The sequence below is a fragment of the Drosophila subpulchrella genome, chromosome 2L (genome assembly GCF_014743375.2).
Source record: "Drosophila subpulchrella strain 33 F10 #4 breed RU33 chromosome 2L, RU_Dsub_v1.1 Primary Assembly, whole genome shotgun sequence".
NCBI lineage: Eukaryota > Metazoa > Arthropoda > Insecta > Diptera > Drosophilidae > Drosophila > Drosophila subpulchrella.
In genome coordinates this window covers 19,512,435-19,533,129 of record NC_050610.1, presented here as the reverse complement: position 1 = coordinate 19,533,129, position 20,695 = coordinate 19,512,435, and the positions used below count along the sequence as shown (strand labels likewise).

Below are 20,695 nucleotides of genomic sequence, written 5' to 3'. Positions count from 1 at the left end.
CCAGTCAGATTCTTTTTTGATTTAGTTATAGTATAATATAATCAATATGGGCTTTAATCTATAACTTTAAAATCTGAGCATACAAATTTGTTGTCATATTTTTGGAAAAAGAAATGAGCTAACTTGATTTGTGTTATCTATTTTAGGCTTGATAAATAAGGTCTGTTTGAAAAGTTAAGTCAATGTTAGTAGTAGTGTAGTATGTGTACCTCCATTTTATTTTAGTTTAGGAGACTTGTAATTACTACAAAAATGTATTTCATTTATATAGTTTAATTTTTTTATATAATAGAACTCTAGGGCTGCAAAACCGATTACGATGTCGATTACGATCGCGCCAAACTCAAAAATAGTTATAGCAAACAACAAACGCTATCAAGATCGGACTGCCTTCTTGACGGATAAAATGTAATGTAATTTTCCCGACTTAAAGCATTATTTGATCATTCGCAAAATAAATAAGCTGATAACGGCTTGCATATACCTTTAATCATAGACCACATTTTGAGGCAGTAATCTCAGCGGGACAATCTCAGTGGGACAAGCGCTGTAATATGCCCCGAGATCCAGAAAATAAATAAATCCAAATGCACATCTTCATCTTTAAGGGGCTTTAGTGCCCCGACTTAGTCAGTGTCAAGCGGTCACACAATCAAGTTGAGCTCTCTCTATCGCCAGCGTCGGCCAGTGCAGCCTAATTCAATTAAAATTAAAACGCAGATCTACGCGACCGAGTGAAATTGCCCCAAATTCTCAACAATTATAGGCCACGCTCGTCAGTAATCTCGCATCTGCGTAGGCAGCTATATCTGAATCTCGGTCATGCAATCGGACGTATCTCCCTTCGGAGTTCCTGCCACGGAATCCCTTCCCATGCACCGATCTTCGTCCATGCCCGTGAAACCGAAGCCGCTGGAGCAGAAACCTCTGTTTCGATCATCCGAAAAGGAAACGGTCAATGCGGCGGATTACTATCCGGAAAGTCCAGGTTTCGTACGGCGCAGAAAGTCGAAAATTGCCGCGGAACATCTGGAAACGCGCAGCGAACTAAAGTGAGTTAAATCATAGGAAGAAATATACTTTCCTCTTATTCTTGACAAGAAAAACGGATTATATTCAAATAGTAAACAACTTCATAGCGATTTAAATTCAGTGCCCCAAATATTTATATGTAAACCTTGAAAGATTATATAGTAAAACTTCCTCTTTGTTGTGAAGTGAAATTAAGGATGATATCCTTTTTTGATATTACTAGCAACATACCTACATATCATAATAATATACTGATACAAATACGCACTGATTATGTTAGGCTTAAATCTTAAACTAATACATTTTTTAACAACTCCCATAGCTTCCCATATACACACGACTGGGCCGGGAGTACAATAGAGCTAACACCAGATGTGGGTTCCGGGCCGGGAACCTCCTCTTCCGATGGACTGAGGCGTAGCCTACATCGGGTAATGGAGAAGAACGGCAAGGAGAACGTAGTGTTCCGGCGAATTCCAGAGAAGTCTTGGCGCTACATGCGGGATCTAGTCACCACGCTGGTAAGATCCTGGTTCGGCCCCAAGAAAACGTCATCATCCAAGGCCGATGCATTGCAATCGGATGTATATAGCATAACGCCCAGCATACAACGACGACTCGATGAGTTGGCCAATGAGCCACGGCACCTGAGTCCCCATCATTCGAAGTCTAATACCAACCAGAGCGAACGCGTCACGTTTAGCATATAGTTTTTAATACATTAATCAAGACATGACCCACTGAAATACTCACACATTAATAAATACGTATTAACCAACCACATAGTCGCTTGCATTGCTAAACTGGGTATTAAAGGGGAAGTTTTCGAATTATTGCAATGGGGTTCCGTAAATCTAAATCATTACCCACCTTTATCCACCATTTTTCTGGGGTCTTGTAAAATGTACCTTGTAGCTTTGGTAATACTTATAGGCTGTTTTTTTGGACTCGCACAGATGGAACTGGAGTGGAAATATATGCTGACCTTGTTCCTTGGAAGTTACTTCCTCAGCTGGCTGCTCTTCGCCGTCCTCTGCTACGTGGTGGCCTACTCCCACGGGGACTTCATCTTTGATCCTGTGACTGGAAAACGGATGGGCGAGGGCGAGCATCCTTGCGTATACGGGGTACGGAACTGGGTGGCCATGCTTATATACTCGGTGGAGACGCAGACAACCCTTGGATTCGGCGAAAAGTACGCCAGTGAGGAGTGTCCAGAGACGATATTTCTGTTCGTCGTACAGATGATGAGTGCGGCTTTGATTGAGGGCTGTATGATCAGCGTGATCTATGCCAAGACAGCCCGACCGGCCCGGCAGCTTACTAAGCTCAAGTTCAGCGATAAGGCGGTGGTGAGTAAACTCCCCTGATCCGGAGGAGCAGCCCATTGTGTACCCTCCATCTAGCAACTATCCCATGCAGATCTGTTATCGTGACGGGCTCCTGTGTTTGCTCTTCCGCGTGTGCGATCCCCGAGAGCAGCAGTCCATTGAGACCAAAATACGCGTCTATATTATCGTGGACAAGCGGTGAGTACCTTTCGCATTTTAGGAAAATCATTGATCTGTGGCTTATCTAGAGATTCGTAAATAACAATTATGTCAGATGATTATCAAGTTGGTTAATCTTCAACGAATTTTTAACCTTGGCTATTAACAGACTTGACACTTTGAAGTTATTAAACTTGATAATATAGTATTATTAAGCCTACAAGTATATTAGTTACAATTTAAATTATATTTACATTCACATAAATGATATTAATGGTTAAAAGGTTATTTTATAATAGCATTAAAAACCTTACACGCTGCCTCTTTAGTCCCAGTCATAAGAAAAAATATCGTTGAGCTACAAATTAGATTAATCTTGCAACAAGATAAGAGTTGCAATTAATACGATTTCTCAACTTATCTACTCCGTTTACAGCACTCGCGAGGGTGAGATTATAAAAACTCACGTGGAACTGAAGCTGGAGGGAAACGGAGAACAAATAATTCTCTGGCCCGATGTGGTGTGCCATGTCATCGATGAGACCAGTCCGCTGTTCCAGTTCACCACCGCCAAACTCTTCAACGCTGCCCAATTTGAGCTGTATGTGTCCATAGTTGGGACTTCCCCTGCCACCGCTCAGATGACGGAAGCCAAGACTTCCTACCTTCCACGGGAGATTTTCTGGGGCCAAAGGTTCATCAACATTATCCACTACGATGCACAAAACGAGCGCTACATCGTGGATTACGAGAATTTCAACAGGACCATTTCGGTGGACATGCCCATCGTGCTGCCGACAAATGATCAGTTTAAGCTGGAGTACAGAAAATAAATGTGAAAAGTAATATGTAACTATATTATATATTGAAAAAAGTTTATCGACCAACGCTTTACACATTTCGAATTCCGCAAATAACGAAACTAACATTATCATATAAACCGAACTAAACAAACTTTCGGGATGTAAGGCAAAAATTTAACTCTCTTACAGTTTTTGATTTAAGGCTGGGTTAAAATATTTTTTTGTGGCACCGGCCATCAATCGATTAATTATTTATCATAATCTTCTTTCAGCCTTGGCTCTACATTTATTTTCAGCTTCCACGTTAAATTCCTTTTCTATTTTTTAAATGTTCCTCTGGATTCACAAATAACAATTACATAATAAAATACTAAAAATATTTAAATAAATAATGGACATGAAAATGTTTTTAAAGTGCTAAATGTACGTTATTCACCGCAGGATTCAGTTCGCTCCTGTTCCTGATAGAACTTCAATCTAGCCCTTAACATTTCGTTTTCGTGCTGTAGGCGTGAAAACTCTCGCATGAAGCTATCGCCTCGGAGAAGTAAAGCCAGGGCATCGCGAATCTCTACTGTATTATCCATTTGCTGCTTCATGTAAGTTGCCATCTGGGTGACCACCTGACGCTGATTGCAATGACTAACGTACTCCAGTTCCCTCTCCATCTGTCCGCAACGCTGATCGACAAACTCCCTCAGCTCGCTAAACTCCTTGCGCCAATCCGCATCCATTTGGGCAGATAGTCCGCTCGAGGATTTGGCCAGCAACTTCTGGGGTTTCAGCTGGGGGTTCGACGATTGTGGTGTGACATTGGCGTGATGCGGCGTACTGTTTCGACTGGCCGAGAGCAAGCGCAGCCGACGCTTCAATTCGGGGTCCACCGGCGGGGGGTTCTCCTTGTCGCTGCCCGCGCCCGTACTGCTGGCCACGGAAATGTTCTCCGACTGCTCCTCGCAGTGCTCATCCGTCTCGGCGATCTTCATTAGTTTTCCCTCGCCGGAGAGATTGCTTCGATCCTTGAGTGGACCGCTTAAGGTCTCTGAATATGATATAGAATGAGCTCGCTATTGAAAATCGCATTGTAATGACCGTAACAGAAACTTACGTTGTAGTGATTCCGTGGTGGAGCTGTGGCCGGAGTTGTCTACCGAGCTGAGATTAGGTCCCACTGTAGTACAAAGACTCTGACGCTGGGCAGTCTCATTGGATATAGGCTTCCGATTGAGGGTCTCCCAGTCAAAGCTGTCCCTGTATGAGGTGCCCAACCGCGTAGACATGCGATCCACAGCTTTTGGACCTTGAGCGTCCAAAAAATCGCAAAAGGAGTCCCGGCGAACAGAAGCAGGAGCCGGCCCGCCGAAACCCATTCTGTCCAGCTGTTGCTGTGTACTCAGCAAATTAGCGGCAATAGATTTGCGCAGCTCATCGCTGGGTGCACGCTCTACACGAGGAGTTTCTGCCTCCAATCCAGTTGCATTTTCCAAACCGTTTAGGCTGCCATTCTGCTGGTTCTCCCCGCTTGGCATGGGCACAAAGGCCACCCGGGTCACAGCCGTATCGTGTACACTCCTCACAGCCAAAGGAGTCTTCGTGGTCCGCATATCGTAGGCAATCAATTCGCCTTTAAGATTTCCAGCACATAGGTAAGTGCCACATTCACTTAGCGCAACCGTAGACAATGGAAGGGAGTAGGTCAAACGATCCGTGGAGGCCTGAGCCCGATTCCGCCGTATGTCGAAGATGTTAATCTTGCAATCGTAGCCCACGCTGACCAGCAGCGCTGGCTGGGACGCGCACATCCCGATGTCTCGACATGGGGCACTGTGTGCCTCGCTGGCATGGAATATCTTTCGCATTCCCTGCACATCGTACACGGTAACGGCACCCTTGTAGGAGGCGATGGACAGATGGAAGCGCTTGCGCGGATTAAAGCGTACCAGAGTGGAGCTGGAAAAGCGAGAAAAAGGAATAAATTATAGATTTACATTGAATTAAAGCGAAATCAGGAAAATACAAATAAAAGGTCCCTGACGAATCAATTCTAACTAAGGATTGCCAACAGGTATTGGGCAGAACTATGAATAGTTTTCAAAAATGGATTCCCTGACTCACTCGCCATCGATGGTGAAGGTGTTGGTCTTCTGCTTGGTCTTGGTGCCCAGGATGCTGATGTCGCCGCCATCCCGAACGGCGGCTATGTACTCATCCGTATTGTTGTAGTCCATGTAGAGGACAGTGCTCCTCTGCGGATCAGCAGGAAACCGGTGGATGAGCTGCGCCGTCCGGAAGTTGTAGATCTTGACGCAGCCGCTCTGGCCCACGGCGATCTCCTCCAGCGATTGCTTGGCACAGGCCACACAGTAGGCATTGTCGATGGTCAGTTTGCGGACGCGCTGAATCTCGGGAGCTGTTCAATGGGAGATGGTTAGTTCCGCGGGAATTCAGATCCTAACCTCGTTCTTACCCTTTCCTTCCTTCTCCCTTATCCGCATCACCGCCAAACCCACTTTATTCACCTCAACGAAAACCCGCCTTTGCCCATTGAACTGGAAGTCGGTCGGCTCTGCGCTTTGGTGCACAAACTCGGACTTCGTCTCCAGATCCGCAAAGTCGGACAGGACAGTCTTCTTGGAGGTGGAAACCAAATACATTTTTGCTTTAACCCTGTTGAACGTCAAACAATTCAAATTTGAACGCTGGTTGTCTTTGTTTTTGTGTGACTATCGAGTGTGACCGCAGCTTTCTTCGCTCAATATGCCAATTCCCGCTGTTAACTTTTAAGGCCGTTTTCACTGGCAAGTCAATGAAATTTTATTTAATAATACATTTTTAAACTAACTAAGTATTCATTAATTTTGTAGATACAAATAAAAACAAAGGTACTCAAAAAAAAAAACATTTCATAATGTCTTCTTTCTTCTCTACTCAGATTCTTGTACTTATCTCTTACATCTGACACAATGTGCCAAAACACGATGTGCATTTTTGACGACTGCAAGCCGTTTCCACCAGTCTCATATTATAGTTACATTTTATAAAATAAAACGGCCGAGAACCTTAAGTAAGAACCTATTACATTTCTTCCTTTCCTTTCTACTCAGATTATTGTACTAATCCTATACATCTGCCATAACTTTCAATATAGGCATTAAATTTGTTCTATATTTTAACGCTTCGAAACCTAAGATCAAAAGGAAATAAACCGGATTTTCAGTAAAGTGAAGATAAATTGTTAGTGGGCATTTCGCATCTGCAGCAGTCGCTGCGGTCGCAGTGTGAAAGCGTCGGCCAGTGCGGTCACACTAGACATTCACAACCAAAATCATCGGATCATTGGCAGAAAGGCAAGAAGAAGAACAAGCAATCACCTGCGAAAAAGAAATAAATTGCCGAGAAATGTTAAAGACTTTGTAGTGCGGCTGTTTGGCGTGCGTTTGAAATGATTCCTGGCGACCAGTAGAAGCATTTAGTGACCACGCAACTCATCCCCCTCCCCCCGCTGCAACGGTTGAGCCCCTGGACAAAGGCCAGCGCCAGCCTACAACAACACCACAGAGACGGCCACAGCCAATTGGCACCCACACACACACGCACACACTGCGTAGAAGACAACAACAACTGGGAAACGGAGGCCTTCAACTGCTGGAAAAATGGAAGCGGACGGACTAACCAACGAACAGACGGAGAAGGTGCTCCAGTTCCAGGACCTTACCGGCATCGAGGACATGAACGTGTGCCGCGACGTCCTGATCAGACACCAATGGGATCTCGAGGTATGCATATGTTTATATGACACAGTCGCGGTCGGAATAAAAGAGTCAGTAGGCATGCAGTGTTCACTGCAAAAAGTGATCATATTTTTTTAATGAATTTTAAGATTTAACTACAAGGACGTAATTTACACCATGCTGACCTTACCTTCATCATTCAGATCTTTTTATATTTCTAGACTTTTGGAAAACATTAGAACTCTTGAACAATACTATTGTTTTGTTTTTTAATAGCTTAATCATTGTTTGTTTTTTTAAAATTTTTTTATTTTAACCACAAAGCAGCATTACAAACTCTGACTTTAAAGCCGACCACGACTGTACAATTTTTTTTAGGCTTCTTGAGCTGACCTTCTTTCCCTTTTCAGGTGGCCTTCCAGGAACAGCTAAATATCCGCGAGGGTCGCCCTACCATGTTCGCCGCCTCCACGGATGTGCGAGCGCCCGCTGTGATCAACGACCGCTTCCTGCAGCAGGTGTTCTCCGCCAACATGCCCGGCGGGAGGACAGTCAGCCGGGTGCCCAGTGGCCCAATACCCCGCAGCATCACCGGAATCCTTGGCTACATGATAAACTTCGTGTTCCAGTACTTCTACTCCACGCTGACGAGCATTGTCAGTGCGTTTGTGAACCTGGGCGGCGGAAACGAAGCTCGCTTGGTGACAGATCCACTGGGGGATGTGATGAAGTTCATCAGGGAGTACTACGAGAGGTATCCCGAGCACCCAGTCTTCTACCAGGGCACCTATGCCCAGGCTCTGAACGATGCCAAGCAGGAGCTGCGCTTCCTGATCGTCTACCTGCACAAGGATCCCGCCAAGAACCCCGATGTGGACTCTTTCTGCCGCAACACGCTCTCGTCGAGATCGGTCATTGACTACATTAACACACACACCCTACTGTGGGGCTGTGATGTGGCCACGCCAGAGGGCTACCGGGTGATGCAGTCGATCACGGTGCGCAGCTATCCGCTGATGGTGATGATCAGTCTACGTGCGAATCGCATGATGATCGTTGGACGCTTCGAGGGCGATTGCACGCCCGAGGAGCTACTCCGTCGCCTCCAGTCGGTGACGTCCGCCAACGAGGTGTGGCTGAGTCAAGCGCGTGCGGATCGCTTGGAGCGAAATTTCACCCAGACTTTAAGGAGACAGCAGGACGAGGCCTACGAGCAGAGTCTGCTGGCGGACGAGGAGAAGGAGCGTCAGCGGCAAAGGGAGCGGGATGCCGTACGCCAGGCGGAGGAAGCCGTAGAGCGGGCTCGTCGCGATGTGGAGCTGCGCAAGGAGGAGATTGCCCGACAAAAGATTGAACTGGCCAACCTGGTGCCATCGGAACCGGCAGCGGATGCAGTCGGCTCCATTGCAGTTGTCTTCAAGCTGCCCAGTGGAACACGCCTCGAGCGGCGTTTTAACCAGTCGGATTCGGTGCTGGTAAGATAAAAGGATTGCTCATCAAAGAGTAAACCAAACAGAATTACTCATCATCTTATCTGCTTAAGCAAGTGTTTATTCAGCAATTTTAAAGCTGAATTACACATTATGTTTATTGTTTTTAAATCTTGTCAGGGGTTTTTTTGTTTAAAAAATAAGCCGATTCAAGAACAACAGAACTTGCAAGACCAAACAAATTGAATTTTCCTCAATTTAATTAATAAACAACAATCCCGAACAATATGCGAAAAAACTTTGAATTCGAATAATAACACCACCACTCTTTATTTTTAGGACGTATATCACTATCTATTTTGCCATCCCGATTCCCCGGATGAGTTTGAGATCACAACGAATTTCCCGAAGCGGGTGCTCTACTCGAAGGCAGACGTGGATGCCGCCGAAGGAGCAGACACAGCCAATCAGACGCTGAACAAGAGCCTCCAGGACGTGGGACTCAAGAACCGCGAGGTGCTGTTCGTAAACGATCTGGAAGCGTAACCAAGCCACCACCTACAAATGAGAGCACCATCGTGTTACCAGCTGCAACGCATTACCAAAACTTGAACCAAGTTTTAAGTAGTCAACGTCCAAGTCGGAGGATAAGCAGAGAAACTATTCCTAATTTAATCATGAATATTAATATAAATAATTGTTTAACAATGTTTAGGTTGATTCTCTTGTAATCTACGCACCACCACCACCCACCCGTTCCTCCCTCAAACATTCACACATGAGTAAAAGTCTTTTCAAGAATAATTTCCGTAAGCCACATTTTTTGTTTCCCCTCACATAAGGTTTTTTGTTATGTCTAGCTGTACTTATACTTCCGCCTATTTAACCAAAATAGAGCCAGAATCGTGTTATTTGACGAAGAATTTGAATTTAATCTGAATGTGGTCGAATTGAATAAATTGAAGTTATAAATAATCATTTTTAAGTGATAGCGTTCAAATCAACACGGGACAGTTAATAAAATGTAGTTGTATAGATACTACTTAAGCCGAATGCATTGTTTTTGAAAAAAGAAATACATCTCTTTGATTTGTTATTCAAAAATAATAAATTGGGTAATAAAGTAAATGAGATTTAATTGAGAAACTTCGTTATCTAAGAACTGAATTATAAATTTGAATATTTCCATGGCAACGTCATCGCTCAAAATTATCGATTCTTTTTGGTGATGTGCTATCTAATTGGAACCATTAGGCACGACTCACGCGCCTCAACAACTAACATGAATGAAAATGAAATAAATTATACATTTTAGCTTGACATATAAATAAAGTAAAAAGTTGGTTGTACAGAACCGATACATTTCAGTTTAAAGTCAAAACAATTCAATAAGTTAAACAATTATTTATTACGCACTCACGACAGAAAGCTCGCTCCCATCTTTAGATATCCATAGTCATACATAGTTTCTTAGTCAGCACGAATTGTCACGACCAAAAAGTCGTGTGAAAATCAAAGATTTACGCTGGAATTTCGGGGAACGGACGATTATAGTGACCAAGAAGACAACTACGACTGGTTTACCACCGACGAGAGGACACGTCTGCTGCCCGGGAAGAGCGGGAAATCAGGAAACTCTGGGTTGCGGCCGAAGATTCGGCAATTTACTTCTAATCTGCTCAACGTGGATGAGGTTCGCAACAAAGCACGCAGCCTACGTCAAACCAACTACGAGAAGCTAAACCAGCAGGTCAAGAACTACCAGGACATCCTTAAAAACCCAAAAACCATGTCGGCACCGTCGACTTCCTCTGTGGGCGATGCTGCGGCCGCCCTCTCCGGCAATCTTCAGTTACCGCCTCTCCGCACCCTCGATGACTTCATCCTGGGATCGGCTCGATTCCAGCTGCCCAATCTGAAGGACTTCGAGAAGTGGGGCAACCGAGTAGTGAAGAATCTGCTGTACTATCAGACCAACTACTTTTTGCTCTTCCTTACCATCTACGCTTTCATGATATTCTTCAATCCTTCGAAAATTATCACTGGTCTGCTGGTTCAGGCTTTGATTATCGCCGTGATCTGGCAGTTCTTCAGTAGCAAATCGAAGAAGAACTTCATCGCCAGTCGTCTGACCGGAGGAAATGCCAATGCAGCTGAGCAAAATGCCCAGCAGAAGTGGTACATCCTGGCTGGAGCTCTCCTCGGTGGATATCTTCTCCTTCATCTGCTCAACGCCGTGCTCCTGACCATCTTCACCGTCCTGCTGCCCATCTGTGTGACCTTCATCCACGCCTCCTTGCGATTGCGTAACATTAAGAACAAGCTGACCAACAGCATCGAGAGCTTTGCTCCCTCTACGCCCATGGGATCCCTGTTGGATGCCCTAAATGTTCGCGCCGATGGGGTCTTCAATTAGGCCCAGCCATACATATATGTAGACCGGTTTGTCGCAATTGGAAATAACGTTTTTATCGCTAGTAATTCTTGTCAATGTTGATCTTTGCAGAACAAAATCCCTGTATTATTATAATCGAATTGATCTTTATTTTTGTATTCAACTATGATTTTATTATCAATATACTCAGCTCTTAAATGTCAATAAAGTTTTCCCAGGAAATTTGCTCATTTGTTTGGTTGGGCATAAAATGTTATCTATAAGGTCCAATCCTTTAACAACTTGTCTAGGTGTTCCATTCTAATTATTTAACAAGAACGATTTATTCATTGTGAAATTCCATTCCCCTATTGAACAAGAGCTTAAAACGAATTCATCCCATGGATATAGGGACTATCAGCAAACACACACATAATTTAATCAAAAGTTGTAACCTTTTAATAGTTAATTAACATAATTCTGGGTTTCATGATAGACTTGCTTGCGCTAATTCGCCATTATCTGATCACACTAAAAATAGTATTGGCTTTTGATTTCGATTTTAAGTTTTCTCGTTGTTGATTTCTTCACTTAATTGATTAGGGTTCCTAGTTGTTCAGGGGATGCAGAGCTGGAGCGTTGGACGCTGCAATTTCAGCGGCAGTTGGAGCATCCTCATGCTTTCCACCCGTCTGCGATAAATGCTTGACGAGGTCCACCCAGTCCCAGCCACGTTCCCGATCTCCTTTGTGATCGGTTCGCTCCCACTGCCGGCGCTTTTGCGCCTTGGTCAGGTGCTCCTTCTTGGGCTCCTTTTTCTTAGCATCTGCATCGGCACTGGGATCGGAGATCTTTAGAGCTCCAACGCCCTCGTCTACGGCTACTATGGTGGGTGCGGATTCGGGCTGGGCGGCAGTCAGTTGCTCCAGGTTATCCTTAAGGCATTCGAACAGGGTGTAGGTCATGCCACAGCCTAACCATTGCGCAGCTTCCGTATTAAGGGCGGTTTGGATCTCCTCCTTGACAGCGGGCAGTCTATAAAGTAGAATCCGAAAGTTAGGAAAGGTATAAATAAAAGTGCTTTTAAAAACTAGGCAGTCCTATTGTTTAAAAGATACATGATTCAATTTGAGTTTTATAAAATCTGTACTTATGGCCAATGGCATCCATTATTGTCTATCTATTTTTAACCTTCTATGTATTTTCAATGATAAATCGGGCTAAAACGATCATTACTAATATTCAAGTCCCATTGTTGTGATTACAATTTTGTTAAATTCTGATATAACAAATAAGGGGCATAATAGCCATGCTCTAATAGTTGGAACATAAGCTTTGTATGGCTATATCGATACAATTTTAAGACTCCATTTCAATCTTTTCCATATCCTGAGCCAAAGTTTGGAGTTTCTTGGGGAATCCTAAAACCACTTACAGATTTCTGTTATAAAATGTATTCATATTGATCGTTGGCGCCTCATCAGGATAGTTTTCGCCCCATTTCAGCTCCACCAGAAACGACTTGTAGTTGTCCTCTTCACCATACTAGAATCGAATTAATTAAACATGAATGCTTGCAGAAAGTATGTTATCCATGTGGCTTACTTTGTACTGAAATGTGACGCTGTCTATTTCCTTAAAGTTTGTATCGCCCTCGTAAATAGACTGCAACGCCTCGCGTTCATCCGTTTGCTGCTCGAGTGGCGTGGACATTTTGTCTTATTTTAATCAATTTCTGTTTAGGGTCTTTATCATTTTTTGTTTAAAATAACATAAAAATCACAAAAACGTTTTGTAACAAAAACAAAAGCAACAGCAACAATCAGCTGGGCACCGGTAGTATTGCCATAGTTTTAACATCCAAATGATAACTTGTTTCCACTTTTGCACTCGGTTTCCACCTGATGATTTACATTTCATAATAATAATTTTTAATAAGTATACATGCTTGTTTATATTAAGAGAATTTGGTTTTTAGATTGGCTATAAATTGAAATAAATAAAAATGGTATTTATGTGTTATTTAGAATATTGATGTGTCAAATAAATCAAGTCGAAAATAAAAATAGATAATTTATTGAGAATGGTAAAACCCATTACGGATAGAAGCAAAAGAGTTGTGGTGTGAACAGCCTAGATGCATTCCGATAGGCACAGTCACATAAGTCACCCAGTGTTATCGAGCCAGTACAGTTCAGCTCGCAGAACAACATAAAAGAACGCAAACAATAACAACATAAAAACACATAAAATGCCAAGTGCGCGGGTGAATCATCGTTGAGCAACAATTAAAATTGATTAACACATGATCGTGCGACGTCATTAGCATTGGCAACAACAACTGGGTTACTGGGTAACCCGCGAAAAGTATGTCGACAGATGCGATTCCCGCGTCGGAATGTGCGCACCTGGCGGAATTCAAGCGATTTCTGGCCACTACGGCGGAGAAGGCAGCCGTGAGCGAGGAGGTTCCCAGCCGGAGTTGTGTAACCCGTACGTCCAGCGACACGTACAAGGTGTCCAGCGAGGAGCGTCATGCTGAGTTGGTCGCAGCCATTTGGCAGCAGTTGGGCTCTCGCGGCTGTCCGGAGCACTTCCTGCTGAAGCTGCTGCACCGATCCACGCAACAGCTGGAGCAGGATCTGTGCTTCGCCAAGGAGTGCGAGGTCACCGTGGAGGGTCCGCCGCAGTACGATCTCCTCAAGCTGCAGAAGTTCGTGGCCAGTGAGTTGGAGAAGTTCCTCATTAAACTCACCGATAACTCTGAGATGGATCGCCTTAAGGACTACGCTGATGAGAAAGTCCCCGGAAACAACGAGTGCCACCTGGTTAGGGAGCCCCGGCATGCATCCGCTGCTGTAAAGAACAAACCCAGGAAAATGGAGGACCGATGTGTTTGCCTGGACCGATTTGGGGAGATGTATGGACTGCCCGACAAAAGCACTCGTTTCTTTGGCGTCTTCGATGGTCACTCTGGCTCTTTATCCGCCAGCTATGTCACCAGCCAACTTCCCCAGCTATTGGCTGATCAGCTCAAGGCGCAGTCAAATCCACCAGGCTCCTCCCCAGACTTTTATCGCAATGCCTTCGAGTCGGCTTTTCTGCTGGCAGACGAGCGTTTTACCCAGAAGAAGATCACCAGCGGCACTACCAGCGTGTGTGCCCTGATCACCAAGGATCAGCTGTATATAGCCTGGGTGGGTGATTCCATGGCTCTTCTAGTGGGCAAAAGAACCCAATTGCAGCTGGTGAAACCGCACAAGCCAGAGCATCCAGACGAGCGCAAGAGAATAGAAACAGCCGGTGGCACTGTGCTGCATGCCCAGGGTCAGTGGCGGGTTAATGGCATCCTGAACGTGGCCCGTTCCATTGGTGACTATAGTTTGGAGGCAGTAATCGCAGAGCCTGACTTCGTCGACGTTCAGTTAAGCGAGGCTCACGACTTTCTTGTACTCGGCACCGATGGCCTGTGGGACCATGTACCAGAGTCCTTTATCATCGAAACCGTTTACGAATCCCTGGCGGATCCCACAACGAAGCTGGAAGACATTCCCAAACTACTGATAGAGGCTGCAAAGGAGCGAGATTCGCAGGACAACATAACAGCGGTGGTGGTCTTGCTCAAACCTCGCCATCAGATCGAAAATCTTTAATAGTTGGAGTTTGGAGCATTGGAAATCCAAGCAGCGAATTTTTTTTATTGTTACCCGCATTGGGATGGGTTAATTTGTACAAATTCAAAACAACTTAGTAGCGAAAAGTAATCTTGAATCATCTCTTTTTACTTGGGATAACATAAAAATCATATCAAGTTTTATATATTCAAAAAAGAAATGTGCCAAAAACCTTAAAGTAATTAACAAAAGCATTATTAGTTCGATATTGACAAGCATATTATAGAAATATACAAAAAATATTCAATTTTCTAAGATATAATGAAACGTTCACATACGTTTATCGTGATACAACGAATATTTGGTATAAGTAATTGAAAGATCCCGAATCCTTGCCCAATTGAAAACAATCGATATATCCAAAGATTACTTTCCTACAATTATTGATCAACGAAAATTAACCCATGCCGGCCTGCATTGTTGTTTCGTTTACTTTATTGTTGTAATGTAAATAGCTAGGAGCGGATCGTAATGCTCCTCCCTTTATTGTCACATTCTCACGTGCCTACGTGGTCCTGGAAATGGCACTTCCCAATCCCGGTCCACTTGTTTGGTTGCTCGAATAAGCTCAATCAAAATATTTTGTGGTTGCTCAGCAGTTGATAACTTAAAGAAATCAAATCCAAGTCTTCGCTTATGGCAACTGTTGTTAACCCGGATATACATATATACAAAGTGCACATGTACGCACAGAAAACAATTTATATATATATTTTAGATTAGCCTGCAAGCATATTTATACACATTGAAGTTGTTTTCGGTCGCTTAGTGCTTCCTGCTGTATGATAATAAGCAAAGCCAGGTACACATATATTGTAGACCTAGTTATATACGTATATATTTACACCTGTAAACCGTATTTAATGATCCCACACAGATTAAGTACCTTTTTATACAAGTCTAATGAACCTTTCAAGCATTTTATCGAACAAACCAAACACATTTTTAACAACACACACATGCAAATTGAATAAGGAGATTTTTTATTGGAATAATAAAAATAATTCACAGAATTTTCTCGCCACTCTCTCTAGCTGGGTGGCGGTTGTCCCTGATGCGGCTGATTGTTCGGCGGGGGCGGGGCGAAGGGCGGTGGTGGCGGGAACATGTGAGGATACATCGGCGGCATGGAGTAGGGCATTCCGTAGCCATAATTTGGCACTGGGAAGTGCATGCCATGCTGCTGCGGCGGCATGTTGAAGTTAGCCGCTGCCTGATGGTAGTTCTGATAGTAGTTGGAATGCCAGCTACCCGGATTATAGCTAGGATGGTAGTTGTATTGGTCATCTCGGGGCTGGTTTTGGTTGTCCTGCGAAATAGTGGGTCTCTGGCTCTGCCTGAAGCTCTCCCTCTGCCCGCGACGTCCGCGTTGGCGTGGTGGAGGAGCCACTGAAGAGACCTCCGTGGCAGTTGTTGCCACCGAGGTAACTGTATCCACCGAGTCTGTAGAGTTCGTACGATCCCTCTGACGGCGTTTTCGCTGCTCCTGCCTAGCTTCTCTTTCCTCGTCATCATCCGAGTAATCTACATAGCGGGAAGGTGGTTCCACGTCGTGCTCCCACGAAGCATCCGATCCTCGCACTTGCATCAGCTTGGAGAGTATCACAAACTGGGTGTGTTCGGTTTTCGGAGCACAGTACACGACATCGCCAATTTTAATGCCCCTGTCCAGGATCTGTTGGTTACTGTTGAATCGAACGCAGTAAAGTGGATCCGCCACCTGACCCAGCACATCGAACACCTCGCCCAGGACCTTGCGACCCTTCTCCAAGAACAAAACAGTATCCAGATCGAACAGCATGGAATTCGGCAGAACGGAAACCAAAACGAGCTGATCCACAATGGATTGAACCTTGCCCAGTTCAACGCATTCATCCTCGGGTACAGTGATCTCCAGCTGATGGATTGGGGGCAGCTCATCGAGGAGCATTTCACCCCGCACTTTTGGAGGCTGACGACGTCGGCCCGATGTCGCACCATCTTCATCCAAGTCCTCGTCATCCTCATCGCAGTCCACGGTGTTGATCCTCTTGTCTATCTTCTTGCGAAGTACAGTGAGGTATTCTCCTTCTGAGCCGGATTCGGAGTCACTGCTGCTGCTGCTGTCTGAGCTTTCGCCGCCCGAGCTAACAGCCACCACTGGACGATAGGCGGTGGCGGAGACGGTGTCCGTCACAGGAACTTCAACCACTTCGTTGTCGCTATCATGGGCTGGGGTAACTTCCTCCACATCCGAATCATCGGAGCTGTAGGCAGCCAAAAGACTAAGACCACTTGGTTGAGGATCTTTGTTAGCCTCTGGAGCGGGCTGTACATGAGGAATTGGTTGTTTAGGTGAGTTTTCAGCGGGCGGAGCGACCGATGGAACTTTCTGGCCATCCACCGCTGTTGGTGAAAAGGTTTTCTCCACTACGGATGCTTCACAGTCTATTTCTTGAGGGGCTTCCTGGTCTCCTGTGGGATTTCCTGACGGAACCTCAGCTGGTAATGTCTCGCACTCCATTCCCGCAACCTGTTGGTCCTTTGCAAGACTTTCAACTGAATCGGAAACCTTTTCCTGAACAGAAATCGGTGGGTTTACTTGTGCTGACTCATTAGCTGACGAATTCTCCACTTGGTGCTCCATTTCTGCTGGTACTACGACTGCATTTGTGGTTTCTGCATTACAATTCCAAGTTCTTCATTGTGTTTATCGCATAAAAAGCTCGTTAGCTTACCTGTGGGTGTTGTTTGCACCTTATCTGTTGATAAGTCCCCTTCCATGGCGTTATGTTTCCCCGTTTCAATGGGCGTTTCGCTAGTTTGGGGTTCTTCAATTGAAGTTGAGGATTTCCCAGCCGTTGGCTGTTCACTTTCCATAATTATTTAACTTTAATCTGGCACAGATTGTGTATAAATCAACCGAAATCGAACCAAAAAAATAGAACTGACCCAAAATACACGTTGAATGCGCGCACGTGTTGGCTTCCCCTGCACAAAAGACCATTCACTAGAAACTATACGTTTCGGGGTGAATGGCTAAATATATATTCGCGGCTTGAATTATTTTCAATAATTTTAAATATCCTAAACTTTTTATAAAAAACTTAAAAATTATTATTAAAACTACGATTCAACTTTTGGATTTTCTTAAAATTCTGTTTTACTTTATTTATTTGTTTCATTAAAATCATTTGCGTGGTGAGACGGTATGCACATAATTCATATATTGTATTAAATGGAAAGCATTATGGTTAAGCTTAAGTGGACGCCAACTTAGATATTCGAAGCTAATAACTAACATAATATTGCACATTTTGCAAAAAATTATCTTAAAACTTTGTACATTTTTTGTCCAGAACGCAATTGATGCTGTTTTTTTTTGTAGTTCGTTGTGAGATTTTTTTTGATTATAATCTAAAAACGTACGTAGGCTCTCGAAATATCGAAAAACATACTTACAATAAGTCCTTACAAAATAGATTGTTGTGTTTCTTTCCGTTTCCCATCTAGTCCTAATAGCAGCTAGTAATTGAAATAATGTTTTCCGATAAATTCATGGGTATAAGCAGGGGTAAAATATCTTATCAAATATCGGTTACAAACATTACTTTGTGCTAAGGCAGAGTTAGTTGGAAGATGTTCAAGTGCGAACGAGTTTCTCAAAGCTAAATCTAGGTAATTATCAATAGCACTTAGTTAATATCAAGGTTTTTGCTCTTGCTCTATGGTAGCCATGTGAGATATGTGAGAATGATAATGATATCCGAATGAAATCAATTGTTCAGGTCAAAGCAAGCAAATCAGTTTAAAGTCAAGCCATCGAAGTCAGCATCCTTCTACACCTTCCAGTCCAAACGGAATTCGTCTACCAGTAGCAAATGCTGATGGATGAGCCAACCTAAAAGTAGTGATAAATTTAATTAAATGGTATAGGGTATACTAGATCTATTCATACCCTCCTGCTGCGCCAACGCCAAAAACTCCTGCCACTTGGTCTGTATGTCCCAGTACTTCTCCTTGATCTGATTTCTGTCCCGCAGATAGAACACTGCAAAGAAGTACGCCTTGAGCACGTCCTGCGGACGCGTTTCAAAGTGCAAGTATACGCCCAAGCATTTTTTTGTCTCAGCAATGATAAAGTGCTCATGGGGATCGAAAGAGGATACAATGTTTTCGATGATGCTGCTGCTCTTATACTCGTCAATCAGATTTTTAACGCTCAGTCCCAGCTTTATGTTCAGAGATACAGAAACCGTCTTTCCAACTGTGACCCTCTCCATCGCATTTACCTGAAAATAATTTTGTAAGGGGTTTAAAAAACTAGTAATTCAAATAAGGATTGACCACATACCTGCTGTGGACTGAGCATTCTGGATGACCTGAAGAACTCCTCCAAAGCAATTAGATACCGGGACTCGTTGAAACTCCGCAGGCAAACTGCCCTTACCGCCTTGAGATTGGCGTACAGATGCAGACTGACCACCACGTAGAATACGGTGTACAGAACAGCCTGGCTCTTGATCAGCGTGAGGAGATATAGTCCCACAAAGGAGGCCACCAGATTCACGCACGTCTCCTGCGAACTATCCTTCGAGGCCACATCCGCCAGATTGCCCCTCAATGCATGGTGCTGGGTCAAAGCCGATCTTGTAGCTCCTCCGGCCACGCCAACAATCGCCTTGAGCATGGTGGAACAGCACAGGATTTGGGTGCTGAAATGCGGATATTTGGGAAGCACATAGATTTCTATGCCCATGGCCAGATCGTTAAGGAAATCCGCCCGCAGTCGCCATTTCTTTGAGTCCACATCCAGTTGGGAGCCCTGCCACCAGGCAAACAGTATACGGCCCACATGTCCGCTGCCCTCCTTCAAAATCCAGGTGACTGTGGCGGAATACGCATTGATGTTCTCGCTTCCCACGCCGATTCCCTTCAATATGGCATGCGTGCAGAGAGTTCCGCAGATTGTGCTGCAAAAAGCCTGAGCCGTGTCCCAGATCTGATAGGCCGCATAATCCTCGCTCACACTATCCGGATAGCCCTTGGGCAGGAAGACCTTCTGCAGCACCCGGAAAAGCAGAAACTTCTCCTGGATCACTAGCTTATCGCCACGCAGGGGGACTCTCACAATGTTGCTCTGATCTGAAGTTGGGATTTGAGTGGGAGATTATTTGATTAAAATATGAATAATCTTTATAATCTCTTAGAAAGTATATTAATGTTTGAGTATTTTCAAAACCGTTTTGTAGTTTCTGCATGGGAAAATCATACTTTAAGTGAAATTAGGTTAGCCACAATCAAGGCTTGGCATTACAATTTACAATCTTCAAATTAATATACCATTTGGATGTCATGATAATTTGTTGATTGTTGCAAGAACAATATTGAAGTTGATAGGAATACCAAATTTTATTAAAGTAACGTCCATATCACATAGGCTAAAAATAAAACTATTAGAACAAGTAAGTTTAAAAATAATCAATTTCAACGTGGCAGATAGCCACTTGATACGGTCTTATGAATTAAGCTTATATTCGAACAATTTGGGATGGGTTTATATAAAGATAGGTTCAATTCTTTCCATAATTATAAACATTTGGTTCCATAGCTGCCATAGGATGGCCTGGTTTGTTGGCTGGTCGGTTTGATCGATTTGCTCACCTGCTGGCGTCACATAGAGGATTTCCTCACCCTTCCTTCCGTACTGTTCCCGAAAATGGATTTTCATCTTTCCTGTGCGTTTCGCCTTGCGGTGGTGTATTCGGGCTGTCTGGAAATTAAGTTTTATCGCCTTTCCGGGGCTGGCTGGCGTTTTTCCCTCCAAGCGATTCTTTGGGGGGCTCCAGCAGCAGAACACCACCCACCTGGCACCACCCACAGCTTTTTATTTATGTCCGACGTCGGGCTGTCTCTCTCAGGCGAGAAGTCCGCGAAAATCCATTGGATTATTGGCTACCGCAACTAAACTCGAAACAATCAATGAACGCGGCGTTGCAAAGCGAACTCTAGGACATTTTACAAGCAAGCTGATGGGGCTGCTTTAATTAAATACTAGCAACTAATTGTAGTTCAAAATAAATATACCCCAAAAAGAACTTCTTCCCACGCCAACGATTTTCCGCACTCCCCCCCACCCCTTTCTTATCAGTCAGCTGTGCGCGGCCGCGTTTCGCTGTGAG

The 20,695-nt window shown here is 44.2% G+C and overlaps 8 protein-coding genes across 8 annotated transcripts; 4 read left to right on the top strand and 4 right to left on the bottom strand.

The window, feature by feature from the left end:
* The first annotated feature begins 624 nt into the window (after positions 1-624).
* LOC119546004 (ATP-sensitive inward rectifier potassium channel 11) lies at positions 625-3,396 on the top strand. Its single transcript, XM_037852005.1, has 5 exons — positions 625-1,052; positions 1,355-1,553; positions 1,989-2,384; positions 2,455-2,561; positions 2,959-3,396. The coding sequence occupies exons 1-5, from the start codon at positions 823-825 to the stop codon at positions 3,353-3,355; spliced, it is 1,329 nt and encodes a 442-aa protein (XP_037707933.1). The 5' UTR covers positions 625-822; the 3' UTR covers positions 3,356-3,396.
* On the bottom strand, positions 3,371-6,050 carry LOC119546002. Its single transcript, XM_037852003.1, has 4 exons — positions 5,793-6,050; positions 5,441-5,735; positions 4,434-5,275; positions 3,371-4,367 (listed from the first exon to the last, which is right to left on the bottom strand). Exons 1-4 carry the CDS (start codon positions 5,977-5,979, stop codon positions 3,754-3,756), a joined length of 1,938 nt encoding a protein of 645 aa, XP_037707931.1. The 5' UTR covers positions 5,980-6,050; the 3' UTR covers positions 3,371-3,753.
* Positions 6,051-6,572: 522 nt separating this feature from the next.
* On the top strand, positions 6,573-9,533 carry LOC119546615 (FAS-associated factor 2). Its single transcript, XM_037853052.1, has 3 exons — positions 6,573-7,101; positions 7,467-8,531; positions 8,826-9,533. The coding sequence occupies exons 1-3, from the start codon at positions 6,979-6,981 to the stop codon at positions 9,030-9,032; spliced, it is 1,395 nt and encodes a 464-aa protein (XP_037708980.1). The 5' UTR covers positions 6,573-6,978; the 3' UTR covers positions 9,033-9,533.
* A 432-nt stretch (positions 9,534-9,965) lies between these two features.
* On the top strand, positions 9,966-11,103 carry LOC119546617 (PRA1 family protein 3). The gene has a single exon (XM_037853054.1). The coding sequence runs from the start codon at positions 10,276-10,278 to the stop codon at positions 10,900-10,902; it is 627 nt and encodes a 208-aa protein (XP_037708982.1). The 5' UTR covers positions 9,966-10,275; the 3' UTR covers positions 10,903-11,103.
* An 82-nt stretch (positions 11,104-11,185) lies between these two features.
* On the bottom strand, positions 11,186-12,678 carry LOC119546616 (RWD domain-containing protein 4). The gene is made up of 3 exons (XM_037853053.1): positions 12,466-12,678; positions 12,296-12,405; positions 11,186-11,895 (listed from the first exon to the last, which is right to left on the bottom strand). Exons 1-3 carry the CDS (start codon positions 12,571-12,573, stop codon positions 11,469-11,471), a joined length of 645 nt encoding a protein of 214 aa, XP_037708981.1. The 5' UTR covers positions 12,574-12,678; the 3' UTR covers positions 11,186-11,468.
* A 361-nt stretch (positions 12,679-13,039) lies between these two features.
* Positions 13,040-15,547, top strand: LOC119547004 (protein phosphatase 1F). The gene has a single exon (XM_037853671.1). It carries the CDS (start codon positions 13,230-13,232, stop codon positions 14,511-14,513), a length of 1,284 nt encoding a protein of 427 aa, XP_037709599.1. The 5' UTR covers positions 13,040-13,229; the 3' UTR covers positions 14,514-15,547.
* On the bottom strand, positions 15,497-17,502 carry LOC119547003 (H/ACA ribonucleoprotein complex non-core subunit NAF1). The gene is made up of 2 exons (XM_037853670.1): positions 17,252-17,502; positions 15,497-17,192 (listed from the first exon to the last, which is right to left on the bottom strand). The coding sequence occupies exons 1-2, from the start codon at positions 17,391-17,393 to the stop codon at positions 15,565-15,567; spliced, it is 1,770 nt and encodes a 589-aa protein (XP_037709598.1). The 5' UTR covers positions 17,394-17,502; the 3' UTR covers positions 15,497-15,564.
* Positions 17,503-17,719: 217 nt separating this feature from the next.
* LOC119548154 (RUS family member 1) lies at positions 17,720-20,632 on the bottom strand. The gene is made up of 4 exons (XM_037855254.1): positions 20,178-20,632; positions 18,868-19,658; positions 18,472-18,805; positions 17,720-18,414 (listed from the first exon to the last, which is right to left on the bottom strand). Exons 1-4 carry the CDS (start codon positions 20,242-20,244, stop codon positions 18,353-18,355), a joined length of 1,254 nt encoding a protein of 417 aa, XP_037711182.1. The 5' UTR covers positions 20,245-20,632; the 3' UTR covers positions 17,720-18,352.
* Positions 20,633-20,695: the final 63 nt, after the last annotated feature.